This window comes from Anas acuta, chromosome 7 (assembly GCF_963932015.1).
Source record: "Anas acuta chromosome 7, bAnaAcu1.1, whole genome shotgun sequence".
Classification (NCBI taxonomy): domain Eukaryota; kingdom Metazoa; phylum Chordata; class Aves; order Anseriformes; family Anatidae; genus Anas; species Anas acuta.
This window is the reverse complement of record NC_088985.1, coordinates 14,215,550-14,243,282: the sequence shown is the minus strand read 5'-3', so window position 1 is coordinate 14,243,282 and position 27,733 is coordinate 14,215,550. Positions and strand designations below refer to the sequence as shown.

The following is a 27,733-nucleotide window of genomic DNA, read 5'->3' as shown; positions in this document are numbered from 1 at the left end:
TGTGGCTGAAGACTTTTGCTGGGTTAGTATCAAAGGAAAGCAACATACATAAGTATAGAATTTATATTAAAGGAGAACAAGCAAATGCCTTAAAGAAGTTATTCAGAAGGTTGATAATATCAAAACCAATGTATAAAGAGGATCATGAAACTTGATGCTCATAGTCTGCTATATATAGTAATTGAAAATTATTTAATTTCTGACATCCCAGATGAAGCATGTTAATTACTGTACCATTTCATGCTATAAGCAGAAATTCCAACAAGGCATCTCAGATCAGATCAATGCTCACTCCTACACAAAAAAAAAATCACTAGATTCTTCTCTAATTTCTTGTTTCTGTGGTCAGTGCGAACATCTACTATAGCAAGAACTACTTGTCCTACCTCCACACCCCCAAAACATACAGAAATATATTAACAAGCAAACTTCTATTCTTGCTATTAATGCATAAAATTCATCCATTTCTCCTGCAGATTGATAAAACCATTCTATTTAACTTCCTTGATTTATAAGGTATAGTTAATAGATGGATAGCAAAGTGAGATAATGGCTTCACCTGCAGAAAACTGTCTCGGCAGCAAAGAAATTCATTCTTCTTCATGATAGATTCAGATGTTAACACCAATTCATTTTTACTGAGGGCTGGTTCACTTCGGCATGGATAAACAGCCTTAAGAGGGAAAAAAAATACTTCACAACTTCACATAAAGCATACAAAACTTTATCATAAAGACAGAACAGAGATAAACAGAAACATATAACTGATTAACAGTTTAATTTAAAAAAATACACAAGAATTCTATCTTTGACTATTGTGAAGGGCCACATACGTGTCTTCCTAATGAAACTTGAAGGGATATGCATGCACATTCCTAATTGTTTCAAATCATCACACTCAGATTACGGAAAAAAAAAAACAAAACACAAATAAACTATCCTGTTTTCACACATCACAACATTTATGAAGTTATTCATCAGTGTGCTAGGTCAATGACTTAAGAAGCAGTCCAACATAAAAAACATGCATGTCTTGATTTATTTACGAATTACTCTGTAATTTTAATCTTACTTAGTACACAACTGAAACAATAATAACTTGGCTACTGTTTAGTATTAAACCTTAGAAATATACCTTAGCACTAAAGAAAACTCTCCTTTTCACCGCTCGTTGAGTTTAGTTCCAGCTGCTCTGTTCTGATGTAAAAATACATTTAACTCTTTGCATACACATGCTGGAAGGCTGTGATCAGGACCACCATAAAGGTGATTTAAAAAAAAAAATATTTAATTGAAACAAGTCTCTGCATAATCTCTGCATAATTTTTTACTTCCTCCTTTAAGCTTTGCAGTCTTTTCACACTTCCAACAAAAAGTTCAGTAATACTTACTCTGATATTGTCTAGAACCCGCTTGAATTCAAGTGGTTCATCTTTCCCTTCCATAGCTGCAGGATCCAAGCCATCTCCTCCATAAATAAACTGAATAATGTCACCAGTAGAACTTCTGACTGTCAAATCATACTGTGAACAAAGATCTTCAAGAGATTTTACCAGCCGCCTCTAAGGGAAAAAAAGGTACAAGGGAGGTAAATGGGATCTCTTTAAAAATATCTATTAGTTGGGATTCCATACATACACCTACAGCTTCACTGTACATTCCCCTAAGTATTAAAAGCAGAAATAATAAAATTTGTTTTAAATTTTGTTCTCACATTGTTTCCTATACTACAGAAATTCTATATGCTAAACTCCCATAACCTATTTTAGTCCAAAAAGTTTTTACAGTCGTTTATGACAAAGAAACTTAATTTTCCATGTCTCATATTCTTCCAATCGGGCTTGTTTCTCAAGCAACACCAATTTTTTTGTATGGCAGCACAACAATTATTTTCACTGACATAAAACAGAGAGCTCATCCTTTAAAGCCAGTAGTCGCCATTTGTCCACCAGTATTAACTACCTACTGTCTCTTATATTGATTCACTGTAGTGGGAAATCCCTTTGCTACCATTTTCCCTCCTCCATCTCCCAATAAAGAAGGCATGCTATGAATCATCAAAGGTTAAGAACCTTTTTACTTGAAAGATGGATTTCATCATTCTATCAATGTAAATTAGCTCACTAAGGAATATAAACCAGTTTTTTTTTTTTCACTGAGGAAGAATAAGTTGAGATAAAATAGAAGTTAAGAGATGTTTTATTCCAAATTCAAAGTGCTATTTATATAGGGTAAAAGTTGACAACAAAAAATATTTGCAGGTTGCACACTATATTCACGTACATATGTATATACAAAAATTGTTCTTGAAGTTTGGGAGACAAGTGGTCTCACCAGCTTATCACCCCAACATGAACTCATTTCGCTAACTTCATGAAGTTGCTTGTGTACTTCTGAATGAAATCTCAGCCCCACATTATCTTGTTTTTTCTAATGACTACTACCTTGGAGAAATGCCTATACCTAAAATTCTAAACTATTTCCATTAAAGTCTCCAGACTGTTCATAGGAGCAAGGAGCTTTGGCAGAGGGTCATTTGTTTTTACAGGAGATACAGCTAAAAACACTAGCAACCTACAGAACTTTAAGTCGAAGTCCCTACTACCCCAGGGACCTGCTACTTGAAGATGATAGATACTGAAAGCGAGCTTTAGCCATATAATACTGTATCTGAAAAATTACTCAGATCTATGTTATGATACTGATACCTGGACACACCTTACCACATAGCACTCAGATGCATTTTAAGCAAACACAGTACCTAAGAAAGCAGTCCTCAACAATTACCTAGAATAAGGGCTTTTATCACCCATATCCAACTCGAAACAGCTTAATACAAGCATATTACTGTGCCGTTGCTTGAGGTCTGTTTCACAAGCCTCATGTGTGAACTGGAGAACAGAGCCAAGTCTATTCTGCAGTACAAATTCTGTTAAATCAAAAATAAACAACAAAAACCCCTGGAAAATGTATTTACAACCCCCCAACAAGCACAAAAGAAATAGTCTCCTTTGGCAGGTTAGATAAAATCCCCACCCCACTGACAGTTACCTGCATGTATCCAGTTTCAGCTGTTTTTACAGCTGTATCAACCAGACCTTCTCGACCAGCCATTGTGTGAAAAAAAAATTCAGTGGGAGTCAACCCAGAATAGAAGCTGTTAGCAACAAAGCCTTTTGCTGCTGGAAGCTACGTGAAAGAGCAGAAAAAAAGTTAAAATGCAAAGTCTATTCTTTAGGTATGTAACAAAAACATATGTTAAATGTGGTCTAAATTCCTACAAATAGTCAGCTGATACACAAACATGGAGCAATTGACTCTGTTACATTTAGCTCTTAAACTCAATGCATCTTAGGTCTGACTCTGGCTTCAAAACCCTCATCTACGTTTGCAAAACTAATACACTAGATTTTACACTGCCAACAAACCTTCCCATGCCTCTAGCCTTTATTTGCAAACACCACACCAACTTCTACCTATTCAGCTTCCCTTATTGCTAAAAGAATTGAAAGGATGATATGAACATTCATGATGAAAACTAAGGAATCCAGAAAAAATATAGAGGTATGTAAATAGCTAACTCTTTTGAACGGTTTCCTATCACGACTCAGAGAAGTTCTTGACAATGAATTTGATGCAGGTATCCCACTGAGCCAAACAATACCATGCTGTCTCCATGATCACATGGAACAATGTATAGACTACAGTAAGTTTAATCATTTGACACTATTTAATAGACAGTAGTTTCTAATTCAGTAAAAAAGATGGAGTTAAATTTGGCATTCCTCCCCATATAATACACGGACGTTTTCTTCCTTTTTTTTTTTTTTTCAGGAAATAAAAGATTTTATGTTACAGAATTCAGAAAATCACATTTGGACATTTAGTGACACATGCAAGTGTCATGGCTATCATCCCACACAAGCTAAATAACACACCAAGTCTGACAACTGGTATAAAGAACTTTCTCTACTGATTGTTAAATTCAGACAAGCAGTTAAAACAAAACAATGAATCTCATGGATTTGGATTAACAAGTGCATGAAACTCCCCATTGTTCCATGTATAAAGCAGCCCATGATACATATCCTAGTTGAAAAAAAAAAAACAATCCAGACTCCAGAATTGTTTATCTGGCATGTTTCACCTGACTGAAGAGCTTAACACACCTAGCAGTTATCCTGAAAAGTCATAGTACAGTGAAACAGAATGCAAGACATATATTTTAACAAATTATTTTCAGGACTATCAAAAGAGCCAAAATGCATCATCAGACTAAATTTAAACTTACTGAATTAGAAAGGTCTATATCACAAGAAACAGCAAGGCTTAACTATAAATACTCAAGCTAACGAAATGTCCTACAGCAATTCACAACATTACTGTTAATTCCCAAATTACATTCAGAACCCTTTATGTTTAACCCTTTATGTGTGTTAAACACATATGTTTAACCATATGTTTTTGTTTTCCTGCGCCATGCCATGACACCACATCCTATCATGCATCCTTCTCAAAACGGTTCAACTTGTCTCACTTCTCTTTCCATTGGACTGTAAGCATATGCAATTACCTTAGAATGCTTCTCAAAATGAGGCAAGGACCTGTTCTCAAATCCATCAGGAACTCGGGACCCACTGATAGCCTGTTGACCTACACATGCAATCATCTGGGATATGTTAATGAAGGAGCCTGAAAGGGAAGAAAAAAAAATTGAGTGATGAGGAATATCAGCATTCCTCTGACGACTCACTTGTCTTCAGTTCTATGATTATCTGTTAGTTTAGTAATTCTTCAAAAATGCATTTAAAATTGCATCAGTTAAAAAAAAAAAAAAATTATATTTGTTGTTCTGTTCGTATCAGTATTTATGCAGTAACTAAACTAGTTATCCATGTAGCTAAAAACCCTTTTTATTTTTTAAGTCACAGACATTCATGCCACCACTATTTTACTATGGGCCTTCTATTATCCTAATTTTTATTATGGGTTGTGGTTTATAAATCCCATGATCTTAACCTATATGTTTTGCTTCACAATTTTTTCAACAAGCATATTTAAATTTTTTTTTATAATCAAGGTTTCAGTGTCTACCAAGATTCCTACAACAAATTAAGCCTTAGAGAATTAAGTCACTAGTTATGAAGACTTATTTGCTGAACATTTTTTGCAAAAGATGACTCCCACATTCCCAAATTATACATTTGATATAGCCTTCTTTTTAGATTTCAGTATCTCTGTAAGACTTTGAAGAATGTCTTCAAAATGCAGTAGTCTCATGCCACCCTGAGGCTTTCCACAATTTCTAGACAGAAACAGAGTTAAGCAGTTTCTTCAAAATCTTACAAAGAACAAAGGAAAACTCAGACCAGAATTTGAGTATAAAACAAATATAGGATATCCTTTAGAAGGGAAACAGTGAAAAGGCTTTATGATTTCCAATTCTTAAAGAAACATTTCTGGATGATTTTTGTGTATGATACAGATAATTGAAATGGGAAGTGCAACTGATGTCTCTATGCTGATGAACTAATTCAAGATCAATATTTTAAGAACATTTAAAGTTCTCAGAGGATGCTTTTCAACTTGTACCAAGACATTAAAGATGCAATAAAAAGTACTTTAACAGTACAGTAAAAAGAAATGAAAAACTTGCTTTCAGTTAACTAGAGCCAAACTCTATTTGTTGAGGAGTCACTTTGAATTCATATAATGTGAATTTAGTACTTGCACAACTGTCTGTATAAAACAAGCTATAAAGACAGAACAAGTAACTCTGAGAAAAAAGATGGAATGAGCAAACTAATTCCAAAGCTCGGATACCTTTAGAACCACAGAGAGCCATAATAAGGGGACTATTGCTCTTGTCGAGTTCTCTGAGACAGGCACTGCCAGCATGATCTCTGATAACTGAGAGTTCTTTAAGGATCAAAGCCTGAAATCCAAGAAAACATAGATGTGATATTAGTTAAAAATACCATACACAAACAATATGCTATCACTTGCTCACAATACTGTCAGTAATCAATAGGAACTTCAAAGCAGAATTAAGAGAAGGTTAGATGTTTCTTTGGGTAAAGTACGTTGTAACTTAACTCATGTAATTCTCTATTTTGCTGCACAATAATTCTTTGTTGGGCTAAGACATGGGTACCTGGGGACATTACAACCTCTTTTGCTAGCAGCACCAGCTTAAGCTAATTAAACCAAATGTTGAACTGAGCTTTTCACTGTTCAATGTGAAAGATTGCCACAAAAAAAGTAATTTTGGACTTAAATTATACATTGCCAGTATCTTCAATTTTTAAGAAAACAGTAATATCAAAAACCATAGGCATCTCAGAAGAACAGTGAAAAACATGGCAAAACTTTGTTCAGGCAGAGTACAACTGCAGACTAGACAACTGTGGCAGTTAAAGCACAGCATAGGATTTTCTACCCCTCCCTTTCCCTTTTATACTTCCTTTCTACTTTTTAAAAGACAAAAAACAGACATTGATAGCCAATAGAACAAACATCTAAAACCATTAAAGGCAATGAAGAGGATATTTTTCAGTTGACTTCATTAAGAGCCTGTCCATATGTTTTTGGGCAACATTCATTGCTCTCTATCAAAGTTTTCAAAGAAAACCAACTAACCACCAAAAAAAAAAAAAAAAAAAGTAACCAAAGTACACTCAACCTTTGCCCTCATTAGTAAAAAGAAAAAAAAAACACACAAAAAACAGAAGTGTAACTAAGAGTACTTTTTACTGAACTAGATTCATTGCTGTTAGTGTTCTTAACTAACTTACTACACATGGGTACATGGAATTAACTCTGTTTCAATTACCTGTGTAATTTTATTCTATGTCACTTCCATACTTCCAGTGGGGTGGGAGGATCCCAGCTGTTAACTATTTAGCTAGCATTTAACATAGAGATGCCTGTATGCATCTAAGAGAAGAGACAGACAACTAAAGTTGTGTATATAAGGGCCCTACTTGCTCGTATTTTGAAGTTTCAGTAGACACCTTTGAGCTTTACAAACTATGTGCATATATTCATGAACTTTCTACTATATATATATATATATATACACAGTGATTCCATTTAAAATGTTTACCTCTAGTGTCTCTTCTGCAGTACAACCAGGCTGCTGCTGTAGTTTTCCAGTATTCAGAGCTTCAATATACTCATCACATTTCTTATAGCCAGCATTCAGGAGTTCATACTTAGCTTTTAGCAGGCCCTGACCTGGTGTGACATCACCAATTCCAATTGAAAAGCCACGATTAGCTGTCATAAAACAAAGGATTATAGGATCAACTCAATCTGACAGAATAAAGTAGAAATGAAAATCAAGAAACGTTATAATTTGTAAACATCAGCTGTTTCACCATTTGTCAGTTTCAGCTGCTTGGCTTGTAGTGTTTTTGTTTGTTTCCTTGATTTTTAAATGTGATACATTGTATTTGAAGCAAAATTCTTGCTTTATTGTTGTTTGTTTTTTTTTAATCTGCTTTAGGATACTATTTCACAAGGAAATTTACTTCAGTGTTACTTACACAGATAGACAGGAGCAAGCCTGGCTAGTCGTGACATGGCATCTGCAGCTTCTACCTGTCCCCAGTCTCTCAGCAAGATGTAAAAGATATTGTTCTTGGATCCAGAACCTAAGGTTCCTTTGTCCATGCTGCCACTCATTAACTCACTGTTTTGAATTGTGACATCTACAAGTAGAAAAGGAAAAACAATTCATATTTTTTCTAAAATGTTACCTAAACTCTTGTGATCAGTTATGGAGCAGGTTTGTAAATAAATGCATTGCTGACCAAAAAAGAAGGACAAAAAAAAGATAGCTATTTACCATTTCTGTAGAAATGTTTAAGCGGACTATCTACTAACTAATTTTACCCAGAAAAGCAAACATTTATGTATTACTTTTCCTCCTTAGAAGTGCAACTGTATCTATTTTTAAGACTTCTGAGAAACTTCTGAATAATCTTTTTCATTAAAGACAAAATAAATAATAAAATGCTAAACTTAGCTTCCTTAATCAAAATCAAGGTTTTAATCTTATCTGTCCAGAAATAAAGTCCTCTGTTGTGCATAGCAAATGACAGTTCTTGATTTATTTATTTTTTATCACACCAACAAAACTTCAGAAACTAAGCTACAGTTCTCTTTGTTCAAAGATTCTGATAATCATTTCACCTCTGGAAGCACAGTTTAAATTTAAAAGACATAGTGGAAGCAGATGTCTCAAAGTGGAAGCATATTATAAAGACATCCATCCTGACTTTAGCCCTGTGGCCTGTACATAATGCCTCTTTTCGACAACCTCCTTTTGCTTCATCACCAACCTTCCATTTCAGGCACTGAATCTTCCTTGTGACTTTCAGCCTTTATGCAGTTAGAAAAGTATCTTCTGCACATAAAATTTAGACATATTTGGTATGCAAACCATACAATATACGTTAATTCTTAACTTCATCATTCATCTTTCAAAGAACTTATATATGAAGATAGATCCAATTTAAATCATTTTCTGCAGAACACTCTAAATGTATGCGTATGATACTCTACACTCAGTATTTTCAATACCAATTTAAATACTCATCTTGAACTGCAAGTCCATGGTCTTTACCACTTACTACAAAATGGTAATAGGATTTCTTGAAACTTCAGAGAATTTGCACAATTTTTGAATAGAATTAGTGTTAGCTAATTAGCTTTAGGAACCGAGTTTTTTCAGAGAACTAAACAGAGCCATTCAAAGGTTTTCCGCAGCACGTGTTACTCTCAAACACGAAAAACCGGAATTCAACCTATACCTCCTAGAACAGAAAGGATGCAGAGGAAAGACAAAGGTGTATGTTCACACAAGAGAATAAGATGGATTGTTTTGTTGCCTTTCACCCTACATTCTCTCAGGCTGAAAAAAATAGTATCTTCATGTTTATAGCCAACTTGACAACCACAGAGTGATCCTGTCTAACAAACAAATCTCAGAATCTGGTGTGGAGTGTATCCAAGTCCTCAATGGGAATTCTTTCTCACATCACCATTGCATGCCTGAGTTACTATAAACTGATGCTTCCTCCCTACGCAACTATGTTCCTAAGCTCAATTTCATGATCTGCAAGGAGATGAGCTAATCCCACCCGCTCAAGTTCTCTTTCAACTGTTACTACATAATGTTAAATGATTAATTGGAGAAGCCTTGCTCATCTCCTACAGCCTCCTCAACCCTGATGCTGTGCATGCCATTTGCCACTCCAACTTCCCCAAATGGCAAATGGTCTGACCTCCAAAAGATCCTTATCTTCCTGTCCTTTATTTCCTAACTCCTTTCACTGTTTGATTTATAATCATTGCATCACTACCCTACTTGAGATATTTAATTTTTTTCCCATATGCCATCCACATAATCACTTCCTAAGCTTCTTGGCTTTTCTTATCTTTCTTACCTTTAAATACTTCAGTATCATAATAAGCCTAACATCACATAACAGAAATTTTATTACAAAACGCTTAAGTCTTTTCTTTGATGTTCAGCATGACTTCAACTTTTGAGAAAAAAATAATGCATTTTTTTCCATTTCGAGAATACTAATGCAAGGCAGTTCTTTAATTCTTCCAGTAAGCTCAACAATGAACTCAACAAAACAGTATCTACAGTTTTGCTGAAGGCTTCTAAAACAGAGCTTTAAAAGTGTCACTCACAAGAATCATTGTAACACAGGTCTTCCCCTTTGCCACAATACTGTTTGCCCTTGGTTCGCAGATTCGCTTTCACAGGACAGTCATCACTGGGTTTGAGAATGAGGCTGAAAACCTGCTTTCCTGTCCAGAGTGTTACAGGCTTAGGAAAACAAAAGGACAAGAAATAGGGTTACAGAGTTTATGATACAACAGCAGTAAAACCAGCAAGCAGGAATTGAATTGTAAAATTTTGTTTTTAATATGTAATCTTTCTATACTGAACTATACTTGTGGCAGTCCATAATAGCATTATTATGAATACAGAAGTATTATGCATTTTCGAAAATATATAAGACCTGATTCACAAATGGCTCTCCTTTACATAAAGGTATGTGCATGAATTTACTGAAACATACTATTTCTCCCTTTGTCATGTTTCCCTTCCTGATTAGAAAATTTAAAAAAAATACAATGCCACATTTATTTCATTTCCCAAGTATGGTGCCACATTTATATTTAATTCTTTATATAATGCTTCCTATTTAAATTTTTAGGAGGCTCAACATTCATACAACTATGTACTTCACTCACCTGTAGTTAAACAGAAGTAACTGTCACATCCAGTGCTAAATTTACTTATTTGGAATGACAGAAGCAGTCAAAGAAAAAGTACTCCTTGTTATCAAAAAGTTCATATAAATTCATAAAGTTTACATTAAATATCATTGCTAAATACTCTGAACTTGCTTTACGTTACTATTGTTATTATTATTCATTCAAATTTTAGTTTCTCTTTCTGAATAATTCAGGAAGTTCCCTTAATATTACACATATAACAGTTTTAAAACTATCCATCGACTATAAGAACGTATGTATGAATACTTAATGACTACTTAACAAGTTAGAAAATGTACCAAATTCTCTCTAAATGAGTATTTGCCTTATATATAAGATTAATCAAATAGAGGTTCCCTTAAGTATATTTGAAGGAAGGCTTAATAGACTCTAATCCATTCTAATACATGACACTACACGTCTTTTCCAAGTTTCTAACTGATACACAGATATTCAGCCCTTAACAATACTTTTTTGTGTACATGATGTAACAAATCACATAGTGCTCATTCTCTTTAATCTTCAACACAGTGACAGGTTAACAGTTAAAATATACTATCACTCAGGTTTGACACCACCTACAGTTGGGATATTGAAACCTAGAACTGCTGAGCATTTTAACACTACTTCAGCACACCCTAGGAACAACAGTTTCTCAACCTAGCCCCATGCTAGGTTTGTCTGCTGTATGACCATCAAGAGGTGGTCTTGGAGTAGGCAGTAACAGGACAATAGCCAAACTGTTTGAACCACAATGGATTCCTGTATCTGGACCATACTATGCAAGGTTGACTCTGTTCAGTCTCAGGAACCATCAAACAACTTGAATTCTGATTTTTGCACTTCATGCCTTAGAGTATCAAATATAATACAAAACAAACACCAGAAGACACAACGACTGTCTCTCGGCTGAGAACATCAACATGGGTCAAGAGAACAGATGGTAAGTCTTTGTAATGTTTAAAATTAGTTTGACACACCTTCAAAATTGCTGGAGGTGGAAGACGAACTTTAATTTTTTCATCCTTGCCAACCAGGATAGAAGCAATGATTTGACAGGCTTTGGCTCGATCAAAAAAGGTATCTTTTAGTGTAAGAAGATAGGCACCTAGAATGTAAAACGCGATTAAATGCAAAAGCTATTATAAATATTAAAATATATTTAAAAGCTATGTTTAATACTATTCATTACTAATAATTTGATTCTGATACTACTAACTTAATTTGATTCTGATACTTACTCTGCAAAATACCACGAAACTTCCAAAAATGCACAAAGACAGTGCATTGCTACAATCTGTTCTCTTTCACACACTATCCCATAGGTCAAAAATAAAGCCTTCGTATTCCTTTTTTTACACTTTCTCAATATTCACTGGACTTTTCTCAAATAGATAAGTAAACTTTAAAGTACTTACTATTGGTTAAAACTCATTTTAGGATAATGAGTTCAAATCCTCTCCCATAATTATAAGGAGTTCACATTACATAATGCACATGAAGACATGAAATATCTACTTTTGAAATCAAAGAAAAGATTTCAGAACATATGCAAAGCTATTAAAAATTGCACCTACAAAGGTTGACAGTATCAGAAGAAATCTGAAGAACATCATTATATTTCAGACTGACAATGGCCTTACTCTCATACTGTCAATTTGACTTCTGAAAGGAGAAACTTTTAAATTAGTAGAGAAAAATTATAAAGAAGAGGGAAGTGATTCTTAAAGAACTGTTAAATCACACAGCTCTAAATCAAGTTTACGTACATACCTGTAAGGAAATCTTGAATAGCAGCAATGAGAGGTTCTCCATTTCTTGGTGTTACCAAGTTTGCTTTAGTCTGTAAGACATAAGACAAAAATTACACACTTGAAGACACACACTTGTTCAGCGGTAAACCTATTGTTTAAGACAGTTTTGTTAGCAATGGTAACAAAACCTTCTTCTTCTGATTGTAGCTAAGCCTAGCTACTGAGGATCTTGCATCTATTTGAATTCTTTGGAAACTTAACTAAGAACCAAGAGGCAAAGTCACTTTTCAGTCTCTTGCATAATACTACTAGGCTTTGTCAGGATCAGCAATTAAATCTGACACTGAGGTCAAAGTAGGTAGCCACTTCACTCCTGAATATTTTTAAAATATATCACTCACATGCACTAAATATTAAAACCAGTATGTTTTAACGTGGATCACATTCATCAACTAAAATTGTTCTCCTCAGACATCAATCTACAGTAAAGAGATTGGTTAATAAAATCAGGGTAATTAGTATGAGTTCCCAGTCATACTAATTACTGCTCCAGTTACTTATCCCCAGATCCCCACCTGGGCAGCACATGGCTGCCACAGCTTTGCCTGAACTATTTGCAGGCCCACAGAAACCTAGATCATGCACTTCATTTTTCCAGTACAAGCACACTATTGCTGCCTCATTTCCAGTTTAACCATAATCCTGAAATTGCAGGCTGTCAGACCAGAACACGCACCTGTTCAGTAACAGCCACCCTATCTTGGTAGCAGTTGTTAACAGTAGCCAAATAGAACTATACTGATGACATGTACTTACTTAAAAGTTCTGGATTTTCTAGGAATGCTAAATACATATCTATTAGACTACCTATAAGGCTAACAGCCCTAGTTATTCTGAATTCCCTTCTGCATGATTTCAGGTAGCTTCACAGCTACATACTATCCATACCCAGGGATCTTAATGATTATTTCAGATTTCACATGCAACATAAGTACTACAAGGCATGGCCTAACTCAACACCAACTTGACCTGCATACCCCCATTAAAACAAGTGCTTCTGCTTTTGCTTCTTCTGTCTGAGGAAGGTGAAGGTTCATCTCATCTCCATCGAAGTCTGCATTGTATGGCGTACAGACACATTCATTAAATCTGAATGTCCTATGAGGTTTTACTCTAGCCTGTAAACAGAAGAAGGGGGAAAAAAAAAGTGATGCACATGCAATCAAGCATGCTAACAGATGAAAAAACATGCCCGAATGCTTCCTTGTAGGCTTTATACTTTCTCTTATTAGACATAAATGAAAATTTCTGATCATAGGATTCAACTCAGTCAGAAAACAGACTTGGATTATATTACACAAATGTACCTAAGTTGCATTAAAAGAAATATTTACACAAAGCACAGAACACCATATGCTTTGTAAAGACCACATCAACTCTGCAAAAATTAAATCCTTACACAGGAACAGATACTATCTGTTCACTCATGGCTATTCACAGAATCGTCCAGGCTGCATAGTTACACAGTTACACATTAATTCCCATGCAAACAACACCTCATTCATGTTTGTCCCTGCAGTTAGAGAAGAAGCTGTTTATTTCAAACAGCAGCAAAGGTAGGCCACCTAATGTTCACATGATGTATTACCTGTCTGCTAGACTGTGTGCACTTACAATGTGAGCCATGATGCTCAGCTTATGAAGAGAAGGTTGTCGGTTGAACAGGACTATATCACCATCTATAAGATGTCGCTCCACGATATCACCAAACTTCAGCTCCTGGGCCATCTTCTCTCGGTTTCCATATTTCAAAAATCTTATAGTAACACATGACAATGGAGTCAAAAGACATAAAGACAACTAAAAATAAATCCCTTGTTTATAAGGCAAGTTCCTCCATTGAACATTGGAGCATTTGTACTACAATGACTAAAAGCCAAAACTGGTGTTGATCGCATCATTAAACATCAGTCTTGTTGCTATTTTAAATAACGAACAGATTTTTAATGTTACTTAAAACTATAGTTATTACTACAGGAACTAAGAAAAAAGCTAATCCATACAAAGTATTTGTTTCAATTGCATCATGGAAAATAGGCCATTTCAGTCACAGACAATTATGTTGTATATCATAGTATGGCTTAGGTTGGAAGCAACCCTAAAGCTAATCTACTTCCAATTCCCCATCCGTGGACAGGCACACCTCCCACTACATCAGTTTACCTAGGCCCTCATCCAACCTGGTCATGAACAATTCCAGGAATGGGGCATCAACAGCTGCTCTGTGCAACCTGTTCTACTGCCTCACCACCCTCATAGCAAAGACTTTCCTCCTCACATCAAATATAACCCCCCCCCAACACCCTTTTTTTAGTTAAAAACCGTTCCCCTTTGTCATATCACTATCTGCCCATGTAAAACATCACTCTCCACAAGAAGTCAATATCCATAGACTGATTGCAGATTAGTCCTCCCATAAAAAAGGCCAGCACAAAGTGACCAATATTGTCTGCCTCCATTCGTCACCTGTCAATATGACCCAAAATGCACGTCTCATTCCAGTTCCTATATTATCTACAGTATCTTAGCCTCTATTCTAACTAAAAGACACTCAGTCATAAAGAAACCTAATTGCAGTTCACTATCCTTATTATGTGCACTTGATATTTAAATCCAACATATAATCTCCTAAGGTTTAGTGTGTGAGTTCTTTTTAGGTGATGATTTTTGTTACTGCCTTTTATGAAAAATGCTAAAAATTAAGATCCATTGTAACCCTTGTAGATATTACAGATTTCATACAACAGTAAGAATGAGTTGGTGAGGAGAGATGAAAAGTGAATCATTAATGACAGGTACCTTTTCATCTGTGTGTGCCTTTGCTGGATGAAGTTGGCTCCAGGATGAACATCAGGACCATTCCGGACAAGTTTCCTCATAAAATTAATATTTGCTTTGTTAACCTGTTGCATAAAGATTTCAATCAGGAACAAGCAAAACATGTTTCAAGACCTCTTGTTTTTGCTCGTGTTCTGTGTTTTCAAATTTTAGGCTCAACTGAAAATTCCCCTCACAGCCTCAGCTGCTGAAAGGAACAGGCAGGAGGAAATAGAGGAGGAAAGTTTAAGCCTGTTTTAGAGCACAACATCACAGTGAAATTACATTAAGAAATCTGGGAAGTAAATTCAGAAATTGAAAAAAACACACAACCATTCCTTAGACAGTTACACCAATGAACATATGAAGCTATATAAAAGTTTAAACAACAGCAAGCTGAACCATTCTCTCTTGATGTGTGTGTCACTCCTTACCCCATATGCTTTCACAGTATTTGTATATATCTGATACTACAAGCTTCACTTACCAGCAGCAACAGAACTGGCAAAACATCATTGAATGACATGCTGAACATATAAACCATACATTTACTCCCTCTTACAGACAGACCATGAAGGACAAAACCGATATATGTTTAAAAAACAAAAGAGTACAGAAGTTTTGGTTCTACACTACCCACCTTTTCAGGAAAAGTTAATATTTTAGCAACATGAATAGGCACTGCTACTTCATCTATTCTTAAATTAGGATCTGGGGAAATGACTGTTCTGCCAGAGAAATCCACTCGCTTTCCAGACAGATTGCCTCTAAAACGACCTAAAAAAAACAGCAAGTGAAAAACTCTTTTAGAGAAAGTTGATTTCAAAATGCTGTCTGCTAAGAGAACACATTAGAACACCTTTCAATATGCATCACAGTAGCACAACACAATGGTAACAAAGACGTGCTTTGGAATATCAAATAGTTGTGACTTCATTAAAAATAGCTTTCTAGACAAACCTTGCTTTCCCTTAAGTCTTTGAACAAAACCTCTGGTCCATTTTTTAGGTGCCATGTTCAGAGGAATTCCCGAGAGCTCACTGTTAATGTACAGGGCACACTGCAACTGAAGGAAGTCCCAGTCTTCCATTATCATCTGTGTTTTGGCTCCTGATATCCTGTGCTAAACAAAATAGTCACCCAGTTCAGAAAATAAGCATAGCAATAGACTAAACTAGTCAAGGTGTTTTTTTCTGATATTGAACACTTCTTTGGAAAATAATGTTAAAAATCCTTCATAGTCATAGAAATGAAAAAGGCACAATTACTTTACATTACTATAGCATAACGCTGTTCACAAGAGAACCCAACAGAAAACCTAATTGCTTATGACTAGCATCACCACTCACAAAAATATGCATTTGTTTAAATTGCTATTTTTTTCCCAAGCCAGTGAAGTTAAGCTAATATTATTCCACAGCCAGGAAAATCACCAGAATTTAATCATTCTTCAGTCATGGGAGTTACTGCTCATTTGATTTTGTTTTCTTGGCAAAAGCCCAGTTTTGAAAATCCTGCAAAAAAAAAAAATAGTCTGGTAGAGCTGTTCCTCTAAACAAATAATAAATCGTCAAATGCTTTTCTATCAGTTCGATAACCGTATTAATGGAACCTTGTTTCTTAAGAACAAGAGTGACAGAATAAAGAAAGAATAAAAATGTGGTAAAGAAAATTATGGCATGCGCAAAAGAAAATAACCCTTTAGGTATAGTATAATGTTTTCATTGTAAGCGAACTCTCAAAAATGTTATAGTGATAGACTGTGGTGGTGGTGGGGGGAAGTTTACAGACAAGAACTCAAATGAAAAAGTCTTCTCCTATGGGCTCCTGTAGATAGATATTCAGCAAGTCCTACAATGCGAGCAGCCAGATAGCCAGCTCCATTTGGAGCAACTTAATTTCTTTCAGTAAAATTCCAAACAGCACAGCAGTACAGTACAGAATGCTTGATAAGCCTGGGAACAACTAGATAAATACAACCACTTCCTCTACTAAATTCTAATCAAATATTTTTGAAGGCAACAGTCTCGGAGAGCTTGAAGAATGACTCACCTTTTTTATTACATCATTGAGGAAAATGATCTCTGTCAGTTTCATTGTCAAGTCGTCTTCGTTGGTGCCAGACTTCAAGTCGCTCACAACAGAGGGTCTGATACACAGTGGTGGCACTAAGAGTCGTGTGAGGATTAAATCTGAAGGCTTACCTGCTTCTGGGTTCATTAGAAGCAGAGGGATATCTTCTGCTGGGATTCTTTTAAAGAGGTTCAATACTACTAACGGATTCAAATTTTCCTACAAAATCCATCAGAAAATGTCACGATTAAGCCATCAAGTAACAACTTTCAACCCTTCCTTCCTCCCCTCATTTACTGATTATTCTGATTATTTACTCCAACTTTTGATTGTCTCATATACTTGGTATGTTTTCTCGGTGTCTATCTTCCCTCATTTTAACTTATATGTTTTGCCTTGTACCTACTTATGCTACTTTTTTGAAGCAGTATTTCATAGCTCCTTGTCAAAATAATATAATAAACATTACAACAAACTTAAAATATATTTTCTCTCATTTCATTAGTAGAAACTTACATGAATTACAATACTTTCTAGTGTTTTTTTTTTAAATAAATAAATACAAAAACTTTTTTTCTCTTCTGAAACAGCTACTGATGCAGCATAAGAACTTCAAAATGCTCATTCCTTTTTCTGTTCATGTATCTACCCTGAAATCTTTCCATCTTCCTAAGAAAAGAAGGAAACACAACCACACACAGTGCAAAGCTGGATGAAACAAAAAAGCTTATTAAGCCTCCTCTTTCCTCCTCAATACTAAGTTCTTTCAAAGAAGATATCTCTGTGTATTGCAATAATCTCAGAGTTACAGTAAACCCACATGTAAACGTGCTATTTCTATGGGCCTACACTTTTTCTTGCTTCTTGAAGTTTCATACACCAAGAGCATCTCCCTTCTTTACAAATAGAAAAGTACATATCTAATAAACAAAGCTGCTCATTGTTTGCCAAGTTAATGTTATTACAATGCTAACAATATGGCAAACATGCTTCATGTGTCTTGGTATCCAGAACTACTGGACCACCTTAAGATGCTACACTGAAAACCTTTGAAGAGTTTAATTTCACACACAAAAACTAGCAAAAAATTCAAGTTGTAACAAAATTCACCTGAGCTCTTCCCAATAAGGATTCTACTTCTTTGTTATGTTCTATGGCAGTTTCAAAGGACTGGAGAAAAGTGGATACCACAGGATCTACCACTTTCTTATTGGTCTTATATTTTTCATGTATTATTTTCAACAAACCACACTTCTTCACAGTTCCTGCAAGCAAATAAATGTTGTTTTTTAATTTTTAAAAACTTAAAACAACTAAGTAATTGTTCCAAAATCAGTTACCCTCCCAGAGAACGACAAACATATTTAATCTTATGAAGAATAATGTCACAGAATTATGACAAATGAAGTTCAAAAGTAAAGTCTACATGAAGTTCAATCAAAATTAGTCTTCCATGTTAAGGTACTGATCGCTGTCTAAAGGTTCCAATATTTCATTTATATATATATATACGTATATGGTTGATCGAGACTTTTTTGCCATTATTCAAGTATTAAATATTGTTCACTGCCATGAAGAGATACATAAAACAAAATAAGTTACTAGGCCAACGTTCATATCCACATACATGAGAAGTGAATAAGCCTGTGCTTGGCATTAAGAATGCAACTATGTGTTTTTTAAGAAAGGCCAGAGAAAATACCCATTACCTATAGAATGAGTATTTGAGATTTTGATGCCTACCACAGCCACCAAGGTAAAAACCATCACAGCAGCTAACTATCACTAACTACTCACCATTAAAGGCACCACAGTAAGGACAAGTGTTTTTCTTTCGGCACTTTTCAGACACTTTCTTCTTTAGCCCTCTCTTCTGAAGATACGTAAGGCCTGGTCGCTTCAGGTAATCCAAAAACTGTTTTTTTTCTTCCACTGACAACATGATACGGCAACAGGTTTTGCAGATCATCTTTAATATAAACACACATAAACACAGTTGTTTAATGCAGCCATGGAGAATTGTAACAGCTATTAGAACCCAGGTTCTTCAATAGTATGCACGTTTTCATTGAAATACAGCAGTCTTGGTTGAAAGACAAATTCTCATAGTGTAACACACACACAAAAAAAAAGGACAAGGGGAAAATAATACAGGCAATAAGGTAAACTCTTACGTAAGTTCTGCAGGACCTGAACAATCCATAAAAAGTAAACAGAGCTTAGTTTTATTAGAATGTTCTAAAAGTTAAGTTACGTTGCCTACACTTAGGTCAAACTACTATAGAAAGATAATGGATTAATGAATCTGAGTTCACAAAATAAAATTGATGTCTTTATATTACTAAGAGTGATACTTAAACACAGGTACTTTAAAAAACACAAGATCCAAAAAAACGTATAATACAACCTTATTCTTGTCTTCTAAACTAATGTCTTTAAAGCAATCTTTACTAATCTGAGAGGAAGTTGCAGCAAGGAGGATATCGGTCTCTTCTCTTAGGTGACAAGCAATAGGACACAAGTTGCACCAGGGAAGGTTTAGATTAGATGTCAGGAATAATTTATTCATGGAAAGAGTGGTTAGGCATTGGCCAAGGGAAGTGGTGGAGGTATTTAAGAGACGTGTGGATGTGATGCTTAGGGACGTGGTTTAGTCATGGACTTGGCAGTGTTAGGTGATGGTTGGACTTGATGATCTTATGGGCCTTTTCCAACCTAACTTATTCCGTGATTCTAATAATTTCATTTCTGTAGCCTAGATATTGATAACAAATCATAATTATGTTTACCTGTAAGATGCCTATCACAGCTTTGAAGTATCCAACATGAAAACAGGGCAGTTCTAAGTCAATGTACCCATAATGTCCCAAACAATCAGCTAGGTTTTTTCCACAGGTTTCACAGGGGCGGTCTTTTTCACTGGTTCCCTGTGAAAAAAAAGAAATACATGCTGATAATAGAAATTTATAGCTATAATGAGCTAAACATACAGAAGATGCAACAGTTTTTAAGCTAGTAGCTATCCTGACAGCAGACCCTCAGTACTTAGGTGTTTTTTTTCTAGCATTAGAAGCCTGTCAGTAGCGCTACATTTGGCCTAACCCTTAAGAAGTAAAAACGTTTTTCACACACTGGCCATCCTGATAACAGTGATACTAGCTTATCCAGCTATTGCCAGCTATCTACAGCCCACTGATCTCCAGCATGATGCTTTGCAGATGACCATCTCTGGGCCTCTGACAGTCAGGCAGCACAAACTCACCTCCTGCCCCTCAGGATGCTTTGTGGAACTTTCTCAAACCACACAGAGAGCAGCCGGCACAGCGACTGACAGCTGGTGCGATCGGAGACACATACGCACGTATTTTGAATGAACGGTGTACTTCAGTTATCTCACGTTATTTTAACAATTTTGAGCAACTCTACGAAGAGGGCGTTTTTTTAAGGAAGAAGGAGAAGCCTCTCACCATGCGGTGGTCGAGCACGCCGTACTGCAGCGGGGCGTGGTGGTTGTCCTGGCTGTACAGGTTCTTGCTGACCACCTGGATGTGCGCTTGCTGCCGCATCTCCTCGGGGGACTTCATCCCAAAGCAGATGTGGCTTCTGGCAGGGGGGACACGGGGCTGAGTGCGAACCGGGGGACACCGACACCACCTCCTCCTCCTCCTCCTCCACACCCACCCCCGTCCCGCTCCCCACCGCCCCCGGCCCCGGCCGAGCCCCCTCAGCCCCTCTCACATCTTCTTGGCGACGTCGCTCTCTCGGAACTGCTCCTTCACCATGGTGGCGGTGCCGGTGGCGGCGCGGCCCCGCGGGCCGGCGGCAGGCACGGAGCACGGCACGGAGCCCGGCACCGAGCACCGCCCCACGCCGGGCCGGCCGTGCGGCCTCCCGCGGGACGCCGGTAGCGAGCCGGTGCCCAAACTCCCTCCGAGGGACGAGCGGGCACAGCCGGGCAGCGACTGAACCCGCTGCGGGACCTGACCCGAAGCACGGCGACTCCTCCCCGAGCCCAAGCGCAACCCCCCCGCAGCCCCGGCCGCCTCCCCCCGGCTCCGGCGCTGGGCCGAACACCCCCGGTGCAGCTCCGCCCCTTGCCCAGGCCCCGCCGCCTTATGCCGGGCCGAGGCGCGCCGCCCCTTCCTCTTCGTGCTAGCCGCCTGCTCGCCAGCCGCCATCATGGTGAGGGGCCCGCGCCATCCGCCCGCCGCGCCGCCATCCCCGCGCTGAGGGGGCTCCGGGGGGCACGGCGCGGCCGGGGGGGCTCGGCCCGAGAGGGGCGGGCGGGTATGGGGGGGACGGGGTGCGCGCAGCGGCTGTGCCGGCCGGCGGGGCTGCTGCGGCCTGGCAGCGGGAGCTGGCGGGAGGGAGCCGGGTCCCTGCGCTGTGAGGGTGTCCCCGCGGTGTCGCCTGGCTTCTGCCGGGACGTAGAGGCCGCAGGTCCTGCTGCTGGGGTAGTGCCGCACAGGTTCAGGCCCCTGAGGGGGGTGCAGCGTGCTGTGCTGCTGGGTGGGCTCCTGGCTGTTCGGAGAAGCCTAGTGAGGCAGACCCTATAGCTCCTCCTGTAACTGTCTGTGTGTTACTATAGCACTTGGGCTCGCCGTCCACGTCTTTCATTAAAAACCATTTCGGTGTGTTAGGACAGCGGGGGCAGGGATGCTGCTGTGTTGGTTGCAAACTGGAGTTCATTCAGTGTGCTCCTCTGAGGTGTTTTCCACAACCTAGGACCAGAGTGCTTGTGAGGACACGCAGGTGAAGTCACGTTTGTGAGTTTGAAGTTATCTCATGACAGACTAGTGACAGTTTCTTTACTGTATATTATTTATATATTTGTTAGGCTTGTAATTTTGGATAAAACTAGGATTTTGTTTCACTTCTTCATACTTCATTTTGCAGAATGACACGGTGACCATCAGAACCAGGAAATTCATGACAAACAGACTGCTTCAGCGCAAGCAGATGGTAAAAATACTGAAAAATGCCTTTATTTTTTTGTTGGTTCTGGGCTACAGGTGTTCTTTTAATGGTTACAAGTAAGGGGCCCTGGAAATTGTTTTGGCTGTCACTGTGTAAGAGCTTGTGCATTTAAATGTCTTCATGTGCATTGAAGGTAAATCTTGATGCTAAAGCAGTGAGCTGGCCTGTCATTATAAGCAGGAAGCTGCTAGGAACGCTTCTGTATTAAATCAGTAATACTTTGTGTTGCTAAGGTGAATTAGCTCAAGTTTAAAGCTTGTGAAAGTGTAGCATGTGGCTGTTGTACTGGATATTGACTGTTTTTTGTTTTTATAACAACCTGTTAATTTCTTTTTAGGTGATTGATGTTCTTCATCCTGGGAAGGCCACCGTCCCCAAAACAGAAATCAGGGAAAAGTTGGCAAAAATGTACAAGACAACCCCTGATGTGATTTTTGTATTTGGCTTCAGAACTCACTTTGGTGGTGGCAAGACAACAGGTTTTGGCATGATCTATGATTCCCTGGACTATGCAAAGAAAAATGAACCAAAGCACAGGCTTGCCAGGGTAGGTTTTGTTTTCCAGTAAAAAGAAAACAATTGGAATGGCTTTCAAATGTTCAGTGGTTCATTTACATGTATAAAAACTACAGTTGGTGGAAGTACTGGTATATATGGGGAATTTAGTGTTCTGTAAATTATGTTAAAAGTACTGTATAGATTATCTTTTGCAAATGCAAAGTAGGTTGCTTTTCTTAAAACCTATTATATGAGGCTTGAGCATTGTTATTCCTGAGATAAGGTAATAAGTCAACTAATTGCTACTAAAGATCTTAAAGAGGCATGAGAGAGGACTGATACTTATAAGATATTAGTGCTTGTTCTTTTGTGTCAGCTACTGAAGTTTCTAGCTATTTAGTATTTCAGGTTCAAACAGTATTTGAAAGTTCCGGGAATAGTACAATTGGTTTAGCTCAAAACATGAAAACTTCATTTTGGAAGTTAGTATCAGAGAACAGATGTAAAATACAACTTTGTTTTTTAATAGCATGGTTTGTATGAAAAGAAAAAGACTTCCAGGAAACAGCGGAAGGAACGTAAGAACAGAATGAAGAAAGTCAGAGGCACAGCCAAGGCTAGCGTCGGTGCTGGCAAGAAGGTAGGATGAGATGATCTGTAAGCTGGACTGTGTATGTTACTTCTGAAATGTCAAGTAGAAAGTTTTCAACAGAATAACTTTGTCTTTCTTCCATTTTTTTTTTTTTTTACCTGTTCTACTGGATAATAGAAGGTAATCTGTGTGGTCACATAGAGCTTCTTACCAGCTCAGTAGCTTAGTTTTGCTCATCACTGCTGCAGCTTAACTGATACACCAAGAAACCATGCTTCTTAGATTACTGTTTCCTACATCACTTGACTGAAGTTAAACTTTCTTAAATCTAACCATGTTGCTTTAATATCATAATTCAGTCATTCAGTATACAAATTAGATGTTCTTCTTAACTCTTGTTACTCAGACTGCATAAATATCTAATACTTACTCTGCCAAGGTAGTGTTCTGTTAGAAATCGTGTTAAGCATATGTAGTGTTGTGGGTGGTAAGGACTCTGTGTAATTAGTAACAAGGTAGAAGGGCTGCTTTAAATTGGTTCTGAGGGTCTGATTGGGAAAACTGGGGGCTCTCTTCCTGCTGGGAGCTTCCTGTGCTATGGCTGGAAATTGATACAAACTTAAAAGTTATGCAGCTTGGAGGGAGACTGAATTCATTTATCATGAAACAACCAAAACCACCAAAGCTATGTAGTAGCCTGGCTGTGAAGACCTGTCACCTTCCTTTGCTGAGTTCTGCACTTGGGAAAATACTGAGTAGGCTTGTGCAGCTAGGTAGATTTTGCAACAGTATTTTAATGAGGGAGGAGAGGGTGATGGGTGTTGATGCTTAGCTTTGTAGCTGCTAAGTTGCTTAACATCTCGAACTTAAGTAATCTTCACTTTTGCTTTTTTCTACTTTCTTGGGACTCTTCATCAGAAATGAAGTATCTAGCAGGTACTGGAAATGAGCATGGATGTGGTGACTGAATCACTGAAACACTTGGATATCTCCTGAAATGGAAGCACTGTACTGCCTTGCATGCATACGTGTTTACTTGAAATGTCTGTCCTGTAAAGGTTCAGATGACTGCATAATAATTTTTATTCTGTGTGACTTAAAAGTAAAATTTGGCTAATAGCAAAGGAGATGCTCAAAAATAGCAAAATACCACAGAAATAAGGAATTCCCATTGAGAAGAAAGCAGATGTATTGACTTGAGGCATTGGTTCAAAACACTACAGGTTCTGGTTCAAAGTAGTACAGTGCAATTGCATGTGTAACTTGACCTTTACACAAAAGTAGTTGTGTATTTTTATGAAAACTTAAGTCACGTCACAGCTTAATGTGTTTAAGACAGTGGTTGTAAACTATACAATTGTCAGCATTAAACTGCTAACTATTAGCCTGTGATATTGGAAGCTAAGACAGAAATCACAGCAGCTGTTCTGAGAAATTCTTCCTCTGTAACTGAAATTCTTATAGATACATATCATTAGATACGATAAATCAGTGTTGTGGCTAACAACAGGGTGAGGGCTAGCTATTTGGAACCTTTTACCACTTCTGCTTCAGTGCTGTTTCAATAGCAAAGTTGTAGATTCATTTACAGCATAACAGTGTAAGAGCACCATCTTCATAATGTTAAGGGAGTCGTGCAGAGTTGCATTGGTAACAGTAATGTGAGTGACTTCAGTCCCTTCAAGAATTTTGGTGCTTGAATGTGGCTGTTACTGAGTGTTAATACAGAATGGTTAAGTAACTGTCACTTCAATTAAAATTGTCTGTTTCATCTAAATTTTCTTAAAGTTGATAAGCATTTTAGAAAAAAAGACACGGTTGTGTTGAGATAATTACACAGCGTGTGACTTAACAGAATTGTAGGGGATGGAAGGGACCTCAAGAGATGATTGGGTCCAACCCCTCTGTCAAAGCAGGTTCCCTAGAGTCTAGTTCACTTGACTTGTTTTTCAAGTACTTGTCAAAGTAGCGTGCATTCTCAATAGTAAGACAATTGTGTTTTGGTTGAAGTTTTTTGAATGTCCTCTAAAATGATAGTTTAGTTTATGACTACATAGTTTAGATCTTCTTCACCAGTTTTGTTAACCTTCGTGTCTTTGCATTAAGCATAAACTGAAGACTAATCAGCATGCCTTTTGGAAAACCTGGCTGGGAAGAGTTCTGTGCTATATCACAGAAAAAAGCTTGCAGAATACACTCCTGCCCTAAAGCTTTGTCTTGAAAAACACATGTTTGAACATAACGGTGTGGCATGGTTCAACATGCTTTTTAACAGCTATCTGCAGTTTTGAAAGAAATCCTGAAATAGGTTTTATTGTCCACCTACATGATCTGTGACAATTGTTTATCTCAGAAGTGTTCAGGGACTTGATTATTACATTTCTTCAGGAAAGTCTGTAGTTAGGAGAGTAAAAACCCATGTCTTTTCATGTTGCTACTGCACAAATGTTATCGACAGCTTTTGAGATGCAAGTCTTTCAAACAAGTATTTCTCAAGCATGATTAAACAGTAATGTGAATAGATAGGCAAATAAAGGCCTTCTGTCTTGGAGGTATAATTGAGCATGCAATTGTATCATGAGAGTTAGTTGAGCTGTAAACAACTATTGTTAGATCTGATGTTAAGTTTGAGGGAATGCATGAAATCTAAGTCCTTAGCTTCCACAGTAGTGTAGACTTCAAGGTTTTCCTATCACATTGCTCTGTAGCAATTGAAAAAAATATATTGTCTGTGTTCTCTTCTGTTTCTTCTACAGTGGTAGGACCTTGATTAAAACTATTCTCTTACCAAATAATGCTTTTTTCTTTTTCAGTAACTGCACATACCTAAGATGGAAAATGGACAACAGGTATGACTTTGGAATGCTTTGTAAGAGTACACATTCAGTGGCCTGTAGTCTGACCATGATATAGATTCAATGTTTATTTATGCAAAGAGCATGGTACTTGCACTGATACAGAAGGTAGTGCAAGAGTTGAAGACTAAGGGAGACTTAAATATTTAAAATTCACTGTTGTGCTTACTAGTGAGCTGATAATTTGTAACTTGCATAAGATACCTGATAAGTAGATAAACTGAAGTAATGGCTCAGACTAAGCTCAGATTTACTGTTGTTAAAAGATCTTACTGGTTGGTCTTATTGTGAAGCATTTCTGTTTTTCAATAGTCTCAGTATGCTAAGGGTAGGGTAGGTTTGTATTGTCTTAAATAGGTCAAAGTTGCATGACTTGTATTTTGGTGCTAACTTCGTTTTCTTGCTCATAGTTCAAGTAAATGCCCTCTAAACAATCCTGATGCCATTTTGAATAAGCTTCTGACTACATTTTTCTATCTTTGCTGCAGAAACATAAGTGAATTGGATATGTTGTGGGCAGTAGCAGTTACAGACCAAAGTCTGGTTTTACTGCAGATGATTCTGAATGGCTTATTTTTAACTAACTGTCTGGGAGTTGATAGTAGCTGATAGTGAGTATAATGTCTTAAGCAGGTGTCTTTCAAAGCAATTGTAGGTTGTTGAGATTGTCTAGAGAAATGCTGTAATCTAGGCTCTCATTGCCATGATGGTTCAAGACTTCACTGTACTTTGCATTCTTCTAAGAAAGGCATTGTTGTTCACCTGGCCTTGGCTTCTTTGGTAACCAGTTGTTCAGGCCATATAGTGATGTGGCTACAAAAATGTTTTATTCTTGTGGAACTAATATTTCTTTTCCTTTACAGACTACATGATTTTGTGAAGAAGTGCAGGAACAATTATTCTGGAGAGAAGCTGCTCGTCTGGTTGTAACATCAAATAAACTATGTCAGTCAATTGCTGGTTTGCCATTTGGTTTTAATTTTACAACTACTGGTTTGTAAAGCTTGAGAAATTCAAGATTGGTGCACTATTTGCACTATATTAAAATCTTTTCATAATTAAACAGCTCTTGTTTTGAGTATCGATCCGAAGTATGAATTCAAGCTTTCTATAGATAGTAGTTTTAAAGACATTCCAAGCAGTCAGTGTTAACTCAATGGAGGTAGACATGCTTTGTCATCTATTGTTCAGGTTGTATTTTGCAGAGTCCTTTTATGGTGTGCTTGACTGCTTTTATAGACCTGCAGAGTACAGCTGAAGAGAGTGGAAAAACATGTCAGCAGAGAGATTCAGAGCTGCATATTTTACAGCTGAGGTTTTAGCTACTGAAGGACTCCAGTATAACTAGTCTTTGGTTCCTGCGTTGTCAAGACAGGCTCCGGGGTCTCCATTTGCTCTGTGAATTGTGTAGTGCGTCTCTAATTTTTTTATCTGGTGGTGTTAAACGAGTCATTTGAGATTGGATTACTTGTTGGATGAGGCATGCTTTATGCTCTTAAGAGCATTCTGGTGCAGGTCTCCTGAGTAGCAGGTAGAACAGAAGTTATACAGTAAATAGGAGTGAAACTGACCGGACAGCTCTAGTGGACGTGCTGATGAAGGTTCTGACCTCATTCTTAGGTAAGTGCAGTGCTTTTAAATTGTGGGAACAACCCTGGAGCCACAGTTGAAGTGATTGGGATACCAATCCTTGTTGAAGTGATTGGGATACCAAACCAACAACAAGTTGAAGTTACCCTAGTAACTTCAATACAGTACAGATAAAACCCTGTCTTTCCTAGTACCTTCAGTTGGTTTTTGAAATA

The 27,733-nt window shown here is 37.5% G+C and overlaps 2 protein-coding genes across 5 annotated transcripts in view; one reads left to right on the top strand and one right to left on the bottom strand.

Moving 5' to 3' along the window:
• POLR3A (RNA polymerase III subunit A) overlaps window positions 1–20,997 on the bottom strand; it is a 35,216-nt gene extending 14,219 nt beyond the window's left edge. For all 3 annotated transcript variants that reach the window (XM_068689374.1, XM_068689375.1, XM_068689377.1), the window contains exons 1-21: window positions 20,745–20,997; window positions 20,474–20,609; window positions 19,796–19,933; window positions 18,804–18,975; window positions 18,117–18,271; window positions 16,986–17,225; window positions 15,894–16,056; window positions 15,574–15,710; window positions 14,916–15,019; window positions 13,731–13,872; window positions 13,094–13,234; window positions 12,076–12,145; window positions 11,283–11,410; window positions 9,709–9,847; window positions 7,548–7,712; window positions 7,106–7,278; window positions 5,824–5,935; window positions 4,574–4,692; window positions 3,052–3,189; window positions 1,392–1,562; window positions 560–673 (exon numbers count right to left, since the gene is read on the bottom strand). In XM_068689374.1, the coding sequence (XP_068545475.1) occupies window positions 560–673; window positions 1,392–1,562; window positions 3,052–3,189; window positions 4,574–4,692; window positions 5,824–5,935; window positions 7,106–7,278; window positions 7,548–7,712; window positions 9,709–9,847; window positions 11,283–11,410; window positions 12,076–12,145; window positions 13,094–13,234; window positions 13,731–13,872; window positions 14,916–15,019; window positions 15,574–15,710; window positions 15,894–16,056; window positions 16,986–17,225; window positions 18,117–18,271; window positions 18,804–18,975; window positions 19,796–19,933; window positions 20,474–20,609; window positions 20,745–20,788 (2,901 nt within the window). In that variant the 5' untranslated portion in view covers window positions 20,789–20,997. The remainder of the gene's footprint in view (window positions 1–559; window positions 674–1,391; window positions 1,563–3,051; window positions 3,190–4,573; window positions 4,693–5,823; window positions 5,936–7,105; window positions 7,279–7,547; window positions 7,713–9,708; window positions 9,848–11,282; window positions 11,411–12,075; window positions 12,146–13,093; window positions 13,235–13,730; window positions 13,873–14,915; window positions 15,020–15,573; window positions 15,711–15,893; window positions 16,057–16,985; window positions 17,226–18,116; window positions 18,272–18,803; window positions 18,976–19,795; window positions 19,934–20,473; window positions 20,610–20,744) is intronic.
• A 98-nt stretch (window positions 20,998–21,095) lies between these two features.
• Window positions 21,096–26,882, top strand: RPS24 (ribosomal protein S24). Of its 2 annotated transcripts, XM_068689378.1 has the most exons (7): window positions 21,096–21,188; window positions 21,903–21,968; window positions 22,321–22,530; window positions 23,011–23,121; window positions 23,992–24,009; window positions 25,887–25,922; window positions 26,792–26,882. In XM_068689378.1, exons 1-5 carry the CDS (start codon window positions 21,186–21,188, stop codon window positions 23,995–23,997), a joined length of 396 nt encoding a protein of 131 aa, XP_068545479.1. In that variant the 5' UTR covers window positions 21,096–21,185; the 3' UTR covers window positions 23,998–24,009; window positions 25,887–25,922; window positions 26,792–26,882. The 2 variants fall into 2 exon arrangements, with proteins under 2 accessions (XP_068545479.1, XP_068545480.1); XM_068689379.1 differs by lacking the exon at window positions 23,992–24,009.
• The last annotated feature ends 851 nt before the right edge of the window (window positions 26,883–27,733 follow it).

Bases quoted from the DNA above. Each gene is read 5' to 3' on its own strand.
- RPS24 (XM_068689378.1), top strand. The intron at 21,969-22,320 runs GTAAAAATACTG...ATTTCTTTTTAG, and splicing joins TGCTTCAGCGCAAGCAGATG to GTGATTGATGTTCTTCATCC. The intron at 22,531-23,010 runs GTAGGTTTTGTT...GTTTTTTAATAG, and splicing joins CAAAGCACAGGCTTGCCAGG to CATGGTTTGTATGAAAAGAA.